Consider the following 18,363-nt stretch of genomic DNA (forward strand, 5'->3'; position numbering starts at 1 on the left):
CTGCCTGCCAGTGCAGGAGATGTGGATTCAGTGTGGGTCAGGGAGATCCCCTAGAGAAGGAATGGCAGCCCACTCCAGTATTCTTGTCTGGGAAATCCTATGGATAGAGGAGCCCTGTGGGCTATGGTCCATGGGGTCACAGAGAGTTGGACACAATTTAGCAACTAAGTAGCAGCAGCAATGCCACCTGCCTTTGATGAGAAAGTCAGGGAAACTAAGAGAATATGCTTGCTAGGGACAAGGTAGAACCTGAATGATGAGTAAAATTAGTCATGGTTGGTTATATTGATTGTCCTGAATTGTTTTTGAGCACCTTGTGTGTATAAACTTATTTTAAGATACATATTTCTCAAAAGATAATGAGAATGTGGCCATATACTATAATGATTAAAGGTGTCAGCTTTGGAATAAGTCTGCCTAAGTTTCACTGCTTTTTAAATGTGTGAGCTTGAATAGTTACTTAATTACTTAAGTAATTAAGTAACTCTGTTTCCTTATATTTATAAAGTGAAAGTATCAATCGTACTTATCTCTTATGATAGATGAAAAGTATTACATATGAATTGTTTAGAAGTTGCAGCATTAAGCATTTAAAAGAGTATCAAAATAAGTATAATAGGTATATTCCTTTTTAAAAGTAAAGCAAAATAGAAAATTCTTAAGCAGGACATGTTTCTTACTGAAAAAAAGAGAAAATATTACAAAACATAAAGGTTCAAAGATAATTGTTAACCCTCAGTATATATGGTTTTGTGTGTGTGTGTGCTCAGTCACTCAGTTGTGTCCAACTCTTTGCAACTGCATGGACAGTAGCACACCAGGCTCTTTTGTCCAAGGGATTTTCCCAGCAAGAGTACTGGAGTGGGTTGCCATTTCCTCCTCCAGGGGATCTTCCTGATGCAGGGCTCGAACCTGCATCTCTAGTGTCATCTCATTGGTATATATGAACTGGTATATAAATTTTATGACAATTTAATGATTTAAAACTTTTTCTCTTTGTAATTATTAATAGGAAATTCACTTGACACCATCAACTGACTTCTATAAGAAATTAGCCTTGGACTGTTCTGGTCAGCAGGTAGCTGTTGACTTATTCCTTCTCAGTGGACAGTATTCTGATTTGGCTTCTCTGGGTAAGTTCTTCCTAGTGATTATTTTTCTCAGGTGAAAGTCAAAATGGTATTTTTATGATGATATAGATGACAAAGTGAAGGAATTCTTATTCCCTTGGTAAGTCAGTTTAGTTTATAATTAACCTTGTAGTCTTCTTCTCTGAACATTTATAATAGAGAAATGTCTTTATTACTATTTAAAGGAATGAATTCTTTTTTGACAATGTCTTGGAAGGTAAAGAAAGGTCAATTCAAATGGTTGTAGTTACTTTGTGTTAGTAATAGTAGGTGATGGTAGAATTTAAAAGGAGTATATGTTCTCTTTCAGGTTGTATTTCTCGGTATTCAGCAGGTAGTGTCTATTATTATCCCTCTTACCACCATCAACACAACCCAGTCCAAGTACAGAAATTGCAGAAGGAACTACAGAGATACCTCACTCGGAAGATTGGCTTTGAGGCAGTCATGAGGATTCGGTGTACCAAAGGTGGGGGCACTTTTTTTTTTTTTTTTTAACATTTATGAAGGCATAAATGGAGTTTTGTTTTAAATCATCTTTATTTATTTTTGGCTGTTCTGGGTCTTTATTGCTGCACTTGGGCTTTCTTTGATTGTGGCAAGCAGGGGTTACTCCGTGTTGCAGTGCGTGAGCTTCTCAATGCGGTGGCTTCTCTTGTTGCCGAGTACAGGCTGTAGGTGCCAAGGGCTTCAATAGTTGCAGCTTGCAGGCTTCAGTAGTACGCGGCGTGCGTACTTGCAGGCTCAGTAGTTATGGCTCACGGGCTTAGCTGCTCCATGGCATGTGGGGTCTTCCCAGCCCAGGAGTTGAATTGGTATCCCCTGCATTTGCAAGTGAATTCTTAATCACGGGACTACCAGGGAAGTCTATCCTTTTTCATTTTCTTAATGGTACCCTTTGAGGCACAATTATTTTTAATTTTGGTGATGTCCCGTTTATCATCTTTTTTAATTTTTTATTTGTACTTTTGGTATCATAGGTAGCTCAGTTCGTAAAGAATCCACCTGCCATGCAGGAGACCCTGGTTCGATTCCTAGGAATCTGGAAAGATCTGCCTGGAAGGGATAGGCTACCCTTAACTCCAATATTCTTGGCCTTCCCTGGTGGCTCAGCTGGTAAAGAATCCACCTGCAGTCAGGAGATTGGTTTCGATCCCTGGGTTGGGAAGATCCCCTGGAGAAGGGAATGGCTACCCACCCCAGTATTCTGGCCTGGAGAATTCCATGGACTGTGTAGTCCATGGGGTCACAAAAGAGTCAGTCACGATTGAGCGACTTTCACTTTCACAGCAACCACTGACTGCTTAATTCAAAGTCATGAACATTTATTCATATGTTGTCTTCTAAGATTTTTATAGTTATAATTTTTATATTTAAGTCCTTGGTTTATTTTTAGTTAATTTTTGTTTTTGATGAGGTAGGTGTTTGACTTCATACTTTTGCATGTGGATATAGTTGTCCCAGCACCATTTATTAAAAAATACTGTTCTCTCCCTATTGAATTGTCTTGTCCTCTATGTCCCTTTGTTGAAAATTAGTTGATCATAAATGTGAGGGTTTGTTTCTGGATTCTGAATTTTATTCTTTTAATCTATATGTCTGTCTTATGCAAGTACCAAACTTTCTTGACTATTGTGACTTTGTAGTGAGTTTGAAATTAGGAAGTATGAGGCCTCTCTTTACCAGAATTTTCTTCTTTACCAGAATTATTGTGATATTCTGGGTTCCTTGCATTTTCATATGATTCTTAGTTTCATCTTGTCAGTTTCTGCAAACAAGCCAGCTGGTATTTGATAGGGCTTTCATTTAATAGGTAGATAAATTGGAGGGAAGAAGAACTAAAGAGGCTCTTGATGAAAGTGAAAGAGGAGAGTGAAAAAATTGGCTTAAAGCTCAACATTCAGAAAACTAAGATCATGGTATCCGGTCCCATCACTTCATGGGAAATAGATGAGGAAACAGTGGCTGACTTTATTTTGGGGGGCTCCAAAATCACTGCATATGGTGATTGCAGCCATGAAATTAAAAGACGCTTACTCCTTGGAAGGAAAGTTATGACCAACCTAGACAGCATATTAAAAAGCAGAGACATTACTTTGTCAACAAAGGTCCGTCTAGTCAGGGCTATGGTTTTTCCCATAGTCATGTATGGATGTGAGAGTTGGACTATAAAGAAAGCTGAGTGCTGAAGAATTGATGCTTTTGAACTGTGGTGTTGAATTCATTTAAGAAGTTATCTTTTATCCCATCCTCATTCTTACTAACTACTGTGTATTATTTAATATGATTGTTTCCAGTGTCAGGGTGTGGGTTTTCCCCATACTACCAAGCAATTAACTCAGTTCTGACATTGCTTACCTAGAGAGATCATCAGATCCCACAGATTAAGGGTTCAGTCTCACAAGACTGCCTCCCCACACACCACACCACCACATTTCAGAAACCAGTTGTGAGTCTAATTTGTTACCTCTGCTTCTGGCTATAGATTGGAGGTTCCAGTAAATCCCTCCTTTGGTTGAGATTATTGGCTAGAGTGACTTATAGAACTCAGAAGAAACATTGTACTTACTAGATTATCAGTTTATTTTATTTAATTTTTAAAATATTTACAATATAGTAGTGGTTTTTGCCATACATTGACATGAATCAGCCACGGGTGTACATGTGTTCCTCATTCTGAACCCCCCTCCCACATCCCTCCCCATCCCATCCCTCAGGGTTGTCCCAGTGCACCAGCCCTGAGCACCCTGTCTCATGCATCGAACCTGGACTGGCAATCTATTTCACATATTAAAATATACATGTTTCAATGCTTTTCTCTCAAATCATCCCACCCTCACCTTCTCCCGAAGAGTCCCAAAGACTGTTCTTTACATCTGTGTCTCTTTTGCTGTCTCGCATATAGGGTCATTGTTACCATCTTTCTAAATTCCATATATATGCATTACTATACTGTGTTGGTGTTTTTCTTTCTGACTTACTTCACTTTGTGTATTTTATTTTATTTTTTGAGTTTTCTGTGTTTGTATTATTTATTTTTAAAATTTAAATTATTCATTTTGCTTTACAGCACTGTATTGGTTTTTCACTTTGTATAATAGGCTCCAGTTTCATCCACCTCATTAGAACTGATTCAAATGCATTCTTTTTAATAGCTGAGTAAAGATTACCAGTTTATTTTAAAAGGATATAATTCAACAACAAAAAAAGAGACAAGATGCATAGAGCAAGATATGAGGAAAGGAAAAGGGTGTGGAGTCCTGGAGTTTCTGGAGCTTGCTTCCTCTCTCTGAGAGCTTCATTCTCCCCAAGTTTCCATGTATTCACAATCCCAAAGCTCTCGTAAGGACCCTGTCCTTTTGGGTTTTATGGGGCTTTATTACATAGTCAAGACTGATTAAGTCACTCTCAAGCACTTCTCCCCTCCCTGTAGGTACTGAGTGGGGTGGGGGTGGGGGGAATGTCAGACTGAAAGTTCTAACCCTCTGTAATCAAATGGTTGAATACTCTAACCCTCTGTGATCAAATGGTTGAATACTCTGGTAGCCCGCCCCCATCATTAGTTTCTTTCCATCCTAGTTCCTTTCCAGAAGTCACCTAGTTAACATAGTAAAAGACAACTTTATAACCCTCAACACTTACGGAATTCTAAGGGTTTTAGAAGCTGTGTGCCTGGAATGGGTGAAGACTGAGTATTTATCTTTTTATAAACTACAATATCACATCTAAACTTTATATGTAGGTGTAAGTAAATCATTTTGATGCCTTTTTCTTTTCTAGGTCTTTCCATTCATACTTTCCATGGGAACTTCTTTGTTCGGTCAACAGACTTACTGTCTTTGCCCAATGTAAACCCAGATGCCGGCTATGCAGTACAGATGTCAGTGGAAGAGAGTCTTACTGACACTCAGTTGGTTTCCTTTCAGTCAGCACTCTTGTATACATCCAGCAAAGGTAAGCTTTTCTGTTTGTTTCATTATAGCAAAAACACATAACATGAGATCTATCCTCTTAACAAAATTTTGTCTAAAATACAGTATTGTTAACTAGAAGCACAATGATGGAGCAAAGGTAAGATTTTTGAATTGGCTTGTAATAAAATCCTTGTGATAAAAGCCATGTCTATGGCTTGTGATAAAATCCATCTTCTTTGGAAAAAATTACCATTTCTGTTAAGCCAAAAAAGTGATCTTAATCTTAAGAGGCTTTCTGTTATTCTTGATAAAGCTAAGATATTTGGTGTTTAATTTTTTAAGCATTGTATTTAACAGATACTTATTAAGAGTCTACTTAGTGTCTGAAATATGTTATGGTAACACAACAATCAAACTGAATTAAAACCCTTTTTCTCATAGCCCTTATTCTAATAGGGGAGACAAACAATAAAAAGGATGCATCAGTAAAATAATAATATGTTTATATAGTGACGTTAATGAGAAACAGAAATCTGGTAAAGGGTTTAAAAGGTGCTGAGGGGTGATGGTCTTTTAAGATAGGGTTTCCAGGAAAGGTCTCACAGAGGTTGACATTTGAGTTGAATTTTGAAGGAGTTCAAATGCAAGATAAACAGTTTTTAAGGGTATAATTTGTTTAGTACTAATTAATTTATAATATATTTTGTCCAAAAGATGATGTGAAGGCTGGTTAAATTTATTTAATTTATTTATTTATTTTTTGTGCAGAAGTTTTATTACAATGCAAAAAGGACAGAGAAAGCTTCTGACATAGACATCAGAAGGGGAACAGGAGAGTGCCCCCAAATTTATTTTTATTATTTTAAAGATTCACAGCTCTCACCGTAATTCTGTTTTGTCTCCTTAAAAAAAGTTTTGAAAAGTGTTATTGTGCTGTGTCTACTGATTTTTACAACCCTGCCAAAATCTATAAAAAGTGTATAATAGATATTTTACTGAAAACTATTAGTATTAGAGAAGTTCACTTTTTGTACTATGATTATAATAACATTGCATACCATAAATGTAAAAGTAAGATAGATTTCTGAATCTAGATATTATTTTTTATTTGATAGAATAATTCCCAGTCCTTTTTCTCATTGATTTTTCTTAACCTATTAAAAAAAAAAACCCTAGTATATAATTGAACTAGGTAAAATCTACCATTTTAATGTATAGTTCCACAAATTACTTTTATTTATTTATTTATTTTTATTTTATTTATTTTGAATTTATTTTATGTATTTATTTTAAAATACCTGCCTATGACCAGTGCATTCTCTTGGCAAAACTCTATTAGCCTTTGCCCTGCTTCATTCTGTACTCCAAGGCCAAGTTTGCCTGTTACTCCAGGTCTCTCTTGATTTCCTACTTTTGCATTCCAGTCCCCTGTAATGAAAAGGACATCTTTTTTGGGTGTTAGTTCTAAAAGGTCTTGTAGGTCTTCATAGAACCATTCAACTTCAGCTTCTTCAGCGTTACTGGTCAGGGCATAGACTTGGATTACTATGATATTGAATGGTTTGCCTTGGAAACGAACAGAGATCATTCTATCATTTTTCAGATTGCATCTAAGTACTGCATTTTGGACTCTTCCGTTGACTATGATGGCTACTCCATTTCTTCTAAGGGATTCCTGCCCACAGTAGTAGATATAATGGTCATCTGAGTTACATTTACCCACTCCAGTCCGTCTTAGTTCACTGATCCCTAGAATGTTGATGTTCACTCTTGCCATCTCCTGTTTGAGCACTTCCAATTTGCCTTGATTCATGGACCTAACATTCCAGGTTCCTATGCAGTATTACTCTTCACAGCATCGGACCTTGCTTCTGTTACCAGTCACATTGATAACTAGGTGTTGTTTTTGCTTTGGCTCCATCCCTTCATTCTTTCTGGAATTACTTCTCCACTGATCTCCAGTAGCATATTGGGCACCTACCGACCTGGGGAGTTCATCTTTCAGTGTCCTATCTTTTTGATATACAGTCGGCAAAAATAAGACCGAGAGCTGACTGGGGCTCAGATCATGAACTCCTTATTGCCAGATTCAGACTTAAATTGAAGGAAGTGGGGAAAACCACTAGATCATTCAGGTATGACCTAAATCAAATCCCTTATGATTGTACAGTGGAAGTGAGAAATAGGTTTCAGGGACTAGATCTGATAGACAGAGTGCCTGGTGAACTATGGACAGAAAGTTTGTGACGTTGTACAGGAGACAGGGATCAAGACCATCCCCAAGAAAAAGAAATGCACAAAAGCAAAATAGCTGTCTGAGGAGGCCTTACAAATAGCTGTGAAAAGAAGAAGCGAAAAGCAAAGGAGAAAAGGAAAGATATACCCATCTGAATACAGAGTTCCAAAGAATAGCAAGGAGAGATAAGAAAGCCTTCCTCAGCGATCAGTGCAAAGAAATAGAGGATAACAGTAGAATGGGAAAGACTAGAGATCTCTTCAAGAAAATTAGAGATACCAAGGGAACATTTCATGCAAAGATGGGCTCAATAAAGGACAGAAATGGTAGGGACCTAACAGAAGCAGAAGATATTAAGAAGAGGTGGCAAGAATACACAGAAGAACTGCACAAAAAAGATCTTCACGAATCAGATAATCACAATGGTGTGATCACTCACCTAGAGCCAGACTTCCTGGAATGTGAAGTCAAGTGGGCCTTAGGAAGCATCACTACGAACAAAGCTAGTGGAGGTGATGGAATTCCAGTTGAGCTATTTCAGATCCTAAAAGATGATGCTGTGATAGTGCTGCACTCATTATGTCAGCAAATTTGGAAAACTCAGCAGTGTCCATAGGACTGGAAAAGGTCAGTTTTCATTCCAATCCCTAAGAAAAGCAATGCCAAAGAATGCTCAAACTACCGCACAGTTGCTTGCATCTCACACGCTAGTAAAGTAATGCTCAAAATTCTCCAATCCAGGCTTCAACAATACGTGAACCGTGAACGTCCAGGTGTTCATGCTGGTTTTAGTAAAGGCAGAGGAACCAGAGATCAGATTGCCAACATCCACTGGATCATCGAAAAAGCAAGAGAGTTCCAGAAAAACATCTCTTTCTGCTTTATTGACTATGCCAAAGCCTTTGACTGTGTGGATCTCAATAAACTGTGGAAAATTCTGAAAGAGATGGGAATACCAGACCACCTGACCTGCCTCTTGAGAAACCTGTATGCAGGTCAGGAAGAATACAGTTAGAACTGGACATGGAACAACAGACTGGTTCCAAATAGGAAAAGGAGTACGTCAAGGCTGTATATTGTCACCCTGCTTATTTAACTTATATGCAGAGTACGTCATGAGAAAGGCTGGGCTGGATGAAGCACAAGCTGGAATCAAGATTGCTAGGAGAAATATCAATAATGTCAGATATGCAGATGACACTACCCTGATGACAGAAAGTGAAGAAAAACTGAAGAGCCTCTTGATGAAAATGAAAGAGGAGAGTGAAAAAGTTGGCTTAAAGCTCAACATTCAGAAAATTTAGATCATGGCATCCAGTCCCATCACTTCATGGCAAATAGATGGGGAAACAGTGGAAACAGTGGCTGACTTTATTTTTTGGGCTCCAAAATCACTGCATATGGTGACTGCAGCCATGAAATTAAGACGCTTGCTCCTTGGAAGGAAAGTTTTGACCAACCTAGACAGCATATTAAAAAGCAGAGACATTACTTTGTCAACAAAGGTCTGTCCAGTCAAGGCTATGGTTCTTCCAGTAGTCATGTATGAATGTGAGAGTTGGACTATAAAGAAAGCTGAGTGCCGAAGAATTGATGCTTTTGAACTGTGGTGTTGCAGAAGACACTTGAAAGTCCGTTGGACTGCAAGGAGATCCAACCAGACCATCCTAAAGGAGATCAGTCCTGGGTGTTATTGGAAGGACTGATGTTGAAGGTGAAACTCCAGTACTTTGACCACCTGATGCGAAGAGCTGACTCACTGGAAAAGACCCTAATGCTGGGAGGGATTGGGGGCAGGAGGAGAAGGGAACGACAGAGGATGAGATGGTTGGATGGCATCACTGACTCAGTGGACATGAGTTTGGGTGAACTCCGGGAGTTGGTGATGGACAGGGAGGCCTGGCATGCTGTGGTTCATGGGGTCACAAAGAGTTGGACACGACTGAATGACTGAACTGAATACTTGTCTAAAAGGGTAACATTATTTAGTGCTTCTATTCTAGATAAAAACATTTATAACTAACAATTAAGATGTTTAAGCCTATCATATTGACAACGACAGCTATTACATGCATAGAAACAGATATACTCACTTTGTGATCCGGTAGACTACAGCCTGTCAGACTCCTCTGTCCATGGGTTCTCCAGGCAAGAATACTGGAGTGGGTTACCATTCCCTTCTCCAGGGAATCTTGCCAACCAAGGGGTTGAACCCAGCTTACTGGGTAGTTCAAACGGTACAGAATCTGCCCTCTATACAAGAGACCTGGGTTCGATCCCTGGGTCTGGAGGATCCCCTGGAGAAGGGCATCGCAACCCACTCCAGTATTCTTGCCTGGTGAATTCCATGGACAGAAGCCTGGCAGGCTACAGTCCATGGGTTTGCAAAGAGTTGGACATGACTGAGCAACTTTTACATTTTCTCCTATGTTGCAGGCATATTCTTTACCATCTGAGCCACCAGGGAAGTTACAGTTCCACAAGTTTTGACAATTTAAGTATCACAATCTGTTCCATTAACCCCAAAATGTCCTTGGGTTTTTATAGTCAGCTGTCTCCCATCCCCAGATCCTAACAACTATTGATCTGTTTTCTGACCCTTTACTTTTGCCTTTGCAAAAATGTTTTATGAATAGAATCATACAGTAGGTAAACCTTTTATATCTGGCTCTTTCAATTAACACAGTGGATTTGAAATTCATCCATTTTGTTTCATCTCCTAGTAGTTTGTTTCTTTTTATTCCTAAATGGTATTCCATTGTACTCAGGTTGTTTATTTCCTAGCTTAGGTACATTTGAGTTGTTTCCAGTTTTTGGCAATTTCAGATATAACCCTTATAAATATTTGCATATGGAGTTTTGTATGAGCCTAAGTTATAATTTCACTTGGTTAAATACTTTTCAGTGTTTTTGATTGGTGTCTGGGTTGTATGGTGAGCTTATGTCTAACTTTTTAGGAACTTGCCAAACTGTTTCTAAGCAGCTGTACCATTTTGTGCTCTAAGCAGTGTATGAGAGTTCCACCTGCTCTGCATTCTGACCAGCATTTACTGTTATCTGTTTAGTTTTTGCTTGTTATTTTTGGTTTGAGGTTTTTTGTTTGTTATGCCCTTTTAATAAAGTATAATGTATCACTTTTAGTTTTATTTCATGTTTCCTTAATAAATAATGTTGGACATCTTTTTATATACTTACTGTATTAATTATTAGTTTAGGTTATTCCTAATGTTTTCTAAGAATAACCTAAATAAAATGTGATTATAATTTCTATCCATGTCCACAAATCTTTGTCATCTAAAAATTTCACTAAGATGGATTTCTCAAATTGGAAATAAAAATATAGAGATGTTTAGAAAAATCTTGCTACTGCCATTGGAAATATTTTACCAATTTACAGTCCCATTCAGTGCCCTTTTAATATCACCTTTTGATTTTGTGAGTTTATCTGTATCTATCATCAACTCAATGGACATGAGTTTGGGTAAACTCCGGGAGTTGGTGATGGACAGGGAGGCCTGGTGTGCTGTGATTCATGAAGTAGCAAAGAGTCAGACACAACTGAGTAACTGAACTGAACTGAAGTATATAATAGTTGTTGTTATGATAGGCTAAACATTGTATCTTATTTCTTTTAGTTACCAATGTTTTTATCTAGAATAGAAGCTGTAAATAATATCACCCTTTTACATAGATGTTACTTCTCTTTAAAAGTAATTTGTATGAGCTCCTCCTAGATAAGGTTTTGTTAGTCATCATGTGTCCCTACAGGTTGTAGTGTGGGTATCCATTCCAGTTTTTTTCCTTGTTCTTCTTTGGTGTTCAGGGTCTTGCTCTTTAGAAATTTTTAAGAGCTTGACTTGATATTTGATATTATATGGTTCTCAGATGGTTTTCACTTTTGTTTCTTCTATTTACTGGTTTTTGCTGTGTGGGTAATTAGCAAAGAGGAAGTATTGTGACTTTTTTTTTTTTAAATGAAAGCTTTATTTTTAATTTCACAAGCTGAGTCAAATTAAATTAGTGGATTTCTTTTAATTTTTTTTCCTGTGATTAAAAAGAACAGTATAAAATTTCTCTGGAGTTTGAATATCAAAACAGAATGTAGAACATATCTTGGAGTAGTGTTTTCTTAAACTATATTTTACCAAAATAGCTTTTACAAAAAGGATAAAATAATCAAAAAATTCAGAAAAGAAATCTTAAAGAAGCTAGCATGTTACCATCATTTGGATATGATCTCTATTGTCTTTTCATTGGTACCTTGAAAAAAAAGTTTGTAGTAGAAAAAATAATGCTTTAGAGTTTGTTTTGATACTATTCCTACTTACTACACATAATCCTGTTTGGTTCCAAATTGAAGTGATTTTTCTGAGTAACTTTATTTATTTATTTATTTTCAATATTTATTTATTTGGCTGCACCAGATCATAGTTGTGGCACGTGGGATCTTTGATCTCAGTTGTGGCATACAAGCTCTTTAGTTCCAGCATATGGGATCTAGTTCCCTGACCAAGGATTGAACCCGGGACTCCTGCATTGGGAGCATGGAGTCTTACCCTCTGGACCACCAGGGAAGTCCCCTGAGTAACTTTAATACACACCTTTTTTTTTTAATATTGTTGTTCCTCACTATTATTTGTATGTTTTCTCCAAAGGTGAAAGAAGAATTCGTGTTCATACTCTGTGTTTGCCGGTAGTTTCAACTTTAAATGAAGTCTTTCTTGGAGCTGATGTTCAAGCAATTTCAGGGTTATTGGCCAATATGGGTAAGAATTATTACCTATTGTAAACATATTACAAGTAGTAGCATTTGAAAAATCTATATACTTGTGTTTTCCTTTGAATAATTTGCTTTACAATTTCAGTATTTTAGATTCAGTGTATGCCTGCCAAGTAACTATTTGAATAAATGTGTCTGCTGCAGATAACCTGATTTTTTTTTTCTTTTTTTAATTTTACAGCTTTATTGAAATTAGTTTCAGTTTGTTTAGATATAAGTGATATAATTATCACTTAACCCATTTGAGTATATAACTCCATATATACATCCATGAGTATGTATACAGATTTGTATGGCCATCACCTGAGTCTAGTTTTAGAACATTTCCATCACCCCTGAATGAGCCTCATGCCCATTAATTAACAGTTACTGCTTGCTGTCTTCTTCTTCCCTCACTGGCCTTAGGCTACCACAAAACTGTTTGAGCAGCTGAGCGCACACACACATACAGACACATACATGCAAACTGTGTTCTGTCTCACAGTCTACCTGCTGTGGACTTCAGTGCCATGTTTTACTTAATGTCTTCCATGTCAGAGTTGCCTTCTTGAATTTTGTTTAGTTTTGTTTTCTTTTTGGATCCCTTTTTCAAAAACATAGAGCTTAATGTCATCTTGGTTCTTGCTCCCTTTCTCCTTCAGGGATGGCTGCCAGTGAGTCCTTTTGCTTCAAATTCAATCATCAATTTGCTTCAAACTCAAATGCCTGTAATAGGAATAATTACCTATTTTCTTGAATTTCCTATTGGGAAAAAAATGTTCTTTAATGTAACATGATAAATAATTAACTTCACTTTAGTCTCATGTGTGTGTGTTAAAAGTTAAAAATTGTAACCTAAGAAATTTGAGGATCCATTGCCTTTATATTTTGTTGAACTAGTACATTTTTGTAACAATATCTTTATTATTAACAATAGCAACTATATGTCAGGGAGTATTTGTGAATTTTAAAAAATCTTCAAGTATTAGTTCTGTTACTAAATTTGGTTGATCCCAATATGTACTTTTTACCCCTCACATTTTGTCAAAATCCTTGAGTTTAGATAATAGTAGTCTTCATTCTTTTTTGCTTATATATACATTTGGTCATAGCAGTTAATAATGTCACTTCATTGAGTGTATTTTTGATACCACATGAATAGAGTTTAGCTATAGTTTGAGAAGTTTTCAAAGCAACTACAGTGTTTTTGGTATTGGAAAAAATTTTGGGGTATATATTTTCCATTTGTATTTCCAGTGTATACATTTTACAGATAAGGATACTGTGGGTCATAAAGGTTAAATTACTTGCCAGATTTTCATACTGCTAGGAAAGAGCAAGACAATATTTCAACACAGGTTGGTTTGATTCTCCAAAGTATGTGCTTTTAACTGCTGTGTTTGGTTCCTTGTGTATGTAATAACTTGAGAGAAAATTTGTATAATTAAAAAAAGTTTTTCTATCCTTAACAGTGGGGTGACTAAACTTCTGTCTTTTTTCTCTTTTGTCCCTACTTCAACTTCTGTTAGCTGTTGACAGGTCTGTGACTGCCAGTCTGAGTGATGCTCGAGATGCCCTAGTGAACGCCGTCATAGACTCCCTTTCAGCTTATCGTTCTTCAGCCCTAAGTAACCAGCAGCCTGGACTCATGGTTCCTTTCTCTCTTCGGCTTTTCCCACTGTTTGTGCTGGCTCTCCTTAAACAGGTAAAAGAATCAAAACCAGAAACTAACACAGTGAAAGTGTCAGTAGCCAAAAGTTTTGTCCTGTGAACCTCTTTCTCATAGATAAACTCTGGAAAAAAATACAAAAAATTAACTACCTAAAGGAAAAAATACAAAAAATTAACTACCTAAAGGATCTGGAGGATGTATGTAAGGAGAAACAAAGCTTGGAAGAAGAGGCATGCACATGGTGCACTTCCTATTATTTTAGCCCGAGGATAGGTGACCTTTAATGTTGTCATGCGTAGGGAATAAAACACCAGTAATTTGCAGGCTTTCTGGTGTGAAATATTAGATGACAGAGTTCAGGGTAATTAATGCTTTTGAATAGTAAGTGTAGAACCCCAGGACAGATAGAACTAGAGAAAGTGAAAGTTGCTCAGTTGTGTCCGACTCTTTGCGACCCCATGGACTGTATAGTGCATGGAATTCTCTAGGTCAGAATACTGGAGTGGGTAGCCTTTCCCTTCCCCAGGGGGTCTTCCCAACCCAGGGATCGAGTCCAGGTCTCCTGCGTTGCAGGCGGATTCTTTACCAGCTGAGCCACAAGGGAAGCCCATAGGCACTCAGTAAGTAGTTTTTGAATGAATAAACGGAATGTCTTTCATTTCCTATAGTATTCTTTCTTTAACAGCCTTTTCTAATCTTCCTTACTTATAGTCAGTGCATTTGTTTTAAAGCAAAGTTTCATTGCTGTTATCTCTCTGCCTCTTTCTACTCCTTTCCATCAATAGAAATGCCCAAAACCTTATCTCTGAATTTAGTCTTCATGGAGCTAATATTCCAGTTGAAACTGACAATTACTTGTTAACTCTATTCTACTAAGTAGCTGTCTTCAAATTACTAATTTTCTTGGTTGATTTGTGAGCTTTGTTATTATACATTATTCAATTTCTCTAGCTGTAGGAGAAATGAGGATAGTTAACCACCATTCATCATCACTCAGCTTTTACAGAATACTTATATCTTTGGTTCTTCATACTTCATATGCCTTTTTTTTGGCATCTGCAGTGTAACTTTATCCTTCTTGTCCAGTTGTTTAGATTTTTATATCACTGTTGCTTTATGACAGATAGAATGTTTAGATTCCATTAGGAAGCAGATGCCAGAGAGAGGGAATGATTTTGCCATGGTCAGATAATTAATTTGTCAAGACTTTTAGGTGAGGATATAGCCACAATTTAATAGATGTGTGTGACTGATTAAGATATATTTTTGTAAGAACAAGTAGCAGTAAATTTGTTAATTCTGTTTGAATATATTCTTTTAACAGCTGATATTTGCAAAATTTTATATGTATTTGTCAAATACCTTTTTTCTGATGGGTATATTTTTTTGTTATAGAAATCATTTCAAACTGGGACAAATGCACGTCTAGATGAACGCATTTTTGCTATGTGTCAAGTGAAAAATCAGCCCTTGGTTTACCTTATGCTCACAACTCATCCCAATTTGTATAGAGTTGACAATCTCTCAGATGAGGTAAGATTGATCATTTTTTTATTCACTTTTACTTGAATGTTTATAAGCCTAATTATATTGAATCCATTGAAGAAATGAAGAAAGGTGATTTCTTTCTTAAAGCTTTTCATTTTATTCTTATATAAAGAAATTTTGGCTTTCGGAAGCTCCTGATAGTTAGTTATTATCTAATATATCTAATATAATAAATAGTACCTAGTTATTAAAGTAATAAACTTTACTGTTTGTTTAAGACAAATCTTTAGAGAGATCTAAGTAAATGAAGACATTGTCAAATTGACTAGAGCAACCTGCTGCTGCTGCTCAGTCACTTCAGTCGTGTCTGACTCTCTGCGGCCCCATAGACAGCAGCCTACAAGGCTCCCCTGTCCCTAGGATTCTCCAGGCAAGAACACTGGAGTGGGTTGCCATTTCCTTCTCCAGTGCAGGACAGTGAAAAGTAAGAGTGAAGTTGCTCGTCATGTCTGACTCTTCGTGACCCCATGGACGGCAGGCAGCCTACCAGGCTCCTCCATCCATGGGATTTTCCAGGCAAGAGTAATGGAGTGAGGTGCCATTGCCTTCTCCAAGAGCAACCTATGATTTATTTATTTAAACAGGTTGATCTGAAAGGAGTATCCAGTGTGAAATTACACTTGAATGCCCAATCACTGTTTAGTGTAATAATATTCTTGAATTGAAAAGAAAATATTTGTCTAAGTTGTAACATTATTTTCCCTCATAGGAAATTTACTAGAGTTAAAGCTGCAAGCATGAAAATGTTAAATCATAATCTTTCTACAATACATTGTAATCAAGTTAGGATATATATATTAGAAGTAATACTATGGTTAAAAACATTTGAGTTTAAATATTTTAAGGTACCTTGCATACATGAAGGAGATAACTTTTTAGCAAATGAAAATTGTTGATGACATTAATTTGTATTACAAAAATAATGACTTAAGATTATTCCTGTGTTTGATAAGTTCAACTAACTGGACCTATATTTTTCTCAAATTGAAAAGTGGCAAATTAACATAAAAATACAAATGCAGTATGTTAGACGTCTGTAATGTGGAGACCACTAGGAGAAAAATAAATCACTCATAGTACATTCAGAGACAAGCACTATTAAGATTTTCAATGGTATATTTATCAGGACTCTCTTTTGCAAGTGAGCTTAGGAAAGAAAGGGAACTGATGGGGCACTCAAACACAAACCACAGGAAAGGCTAGGGTCTAATTAAACTCAGGTCTAACTCAAATTCATAGACTCTTGTTTGCATTGCCTCATTCTTTCAGACCAGCCTTTTATATAAGACTAGAAAACAGAGCCACTGATAGCATCCCATCTTTAACACCAGAGAAGGACAAGGCTTTCTTTTCTTAGTTCATATTAATTTCTGATTGGCTGTATTTGGGCTATAGTCTCTTCCCCACACGCCCTAAGGCCAGAGGTCTTAAGGTACTGTGATTAAGTACCTAAGGTACTTAAGGTCTTAAGGTCCTAGTAGAGCTAAAGCCTTCTCACTGGTAGTACCCCTTGATAGGTCAGTATTTTATTTACATTCTCCCTTAGATAAGATTCATTAAGTACCAAGTTTTAGTATTTAAATCAAATTTTGGTCAAAAATGAATAGTTACAAATAATTAAAGGTGTATATTTTAAGATAGCAGTATTATAGTCAGTGATAAATGAGAAACTTCCATTTCTGGCCTTATTCAGTAAGTGTTAAATTGAAGAGAACTAATGAAAATTCATTTGCATTAGATTTACTGTTACATCAGGATGTGTATATGATCTAAACCACACAATCATCTGTTATCATTAACTAAATTCCAGACTTTATTTGAATCTCATTAATGTAATTTATCTAATCAGGAGACATGAGTACTGATTACATTTATTGTATTAGTTTTTAAAATAATAAATTAAGATCAGAAAGTAAGTTGGCTTGACTGGGATCATGATGGCTTTGTTTAGATAAATGATACATATTTCCTCCTCGTCTTTATGTTTAAATATGAATAATTGTAATTTACCTAAATAAATTCCAAAGTCTCAAAGGTAACACTCATTAAATTTCTTTTTATTATTTAATTGTGGCTCCCTAATAGTTATATCTAAAAGCTTTAATCTTTTGCTGAATTTTTAAGGGAGCAATCAGCATCAGTGATCGCACTATACCTCAGCCGCCTCTTCTTCAGCTTTCAGTGGAGAAGCTCAGCAGGGATGGGGCCTTTCTCATGGATGCAGGTTCTGTGAGTAGTCTTGACTTCTCTCTGTACACTACTACCTTCTTTCACCTTAGTTTCTCTCTTAACGGATATGTGTTATTTAATCTATATAGTTTTGTATTTGCCACCTTCTCCTCCATAGTCTCCTTGCATGCGGAGCATACAATGTCCTGTTATGGTAAATAGTAGTTTTACTTTAGTTGGAGGCTATACAGTCTTGGTAAACTAACTTCCCTTTTTGATCTTTTTTTTTTAAAAAAAAAAATTTTTTTTTCCCATTTATTTTTATTAGTTGGAGGGTAATTACTTTACAATATTGTAGTGGTTTTTGCCATACATTGACATGAATCAGCCATGGATTTACCCTTTTTGATCTTTTGAAACACAGTCAGTGGTTAAAGGTTAAGTCAGTATCTCACTGTTAAGCTATATCTCAAAATAATTTTCTTCCTGTCTCCAGGTACTAATGCTTTGGGTTGGAAGAAATTGTGGACAGAATTTTCTCAGCCAGGTTCTAGGAGTTGAAAACTATGCATTAATTCCACAGACCATGGTAAGACTGTGTAATTATAGTGATTGTGATAGGCTTAAAAGGCGTTTCAAATGATGGCAAAAACATGGACATCCTATTTTGAAATCATAGCTGTATTTTAGAGACATTCTTTAGGTTATTTTGCATTTTTGACTTGCTTGTTCTTATGTGTGTATACTATTTTAGTGAGAAAGTAATGAACGTAGTTAATGGCCAAAGAAAGTTTGCTGCTCTTGGCAGCAGTTGGCATTAGTGTTAGGGCTCTTCTGTTTCTGTGTTTTGTGTTTTTTGCAAGTGATTTCATTGTTCTTTGGCAGAGCCCTTTTTTTTTTTTTTTTTTTTTTTGGCAGAGCCCTTTTTAACATGC

General features: G+C 36.5%; 1 protein-coding gene across 1 annotated transcript in view; it reads left to right on the plus strand.

Annotated features, from left to right (window-relative positions):
* The window catches only part of SEC24A (SEC24 homolog A, COPII coat complex component), a 68,570-nt gene that overhangs the window by 45,527 nt on the left and 4,680 nt on the right, over positions 1 to 18,363 (plus strand). Inside the window, exons 14-21 of the mRNA XM_061151326.1 lie at positions 1,013 to 1,133; positions 1,441 to 1,599; positions 4,911 to 5,084; positions 11,936 to 12,046; positions 13,569 to 13,744; positions 15,107 to 15,244; positions 17,384 to 17,488; positions 17,925 to 18,017. Coding sequence (XP_061007309.1) covers positions 1,013 to 1,133; positions 1,441 to 1,599; positions 4,911 to 5,084; positions 11,936 to 12,046; positions 13,569 to 13,744; positions 15,107 to 15,244; positions 17,384 to 17,488; positions 17,925 to 18,017 — 1,077 coding nt within the window. The remainder of the gene's footprint in view (positions 1 to 1,012; positions 1,134 to 1,440; positions 1,600 to 4,910; positions 5,085 to 11,935; positions 12,047 to 13,568; positions 13,745 to 15,106; positions 15,245 to 17,383; positions 17,489 to 17,924; positions 18,018 to 18,363) is intronic.

The sequence above is a fragment of the Dama dama genome, chromosome 9 (genome assembly GCF_033118175.1).
Source record: "Dama dama isolate Ldn47 chromosome 9, ASM3311817v1, whole genome shotgun sequence".
Taxonomy (NCBI): Eukaryota; Metazoa; Chordata; class Mammalia; order Artiodactyla; family Cervidae; genus Dama; species Dama dama.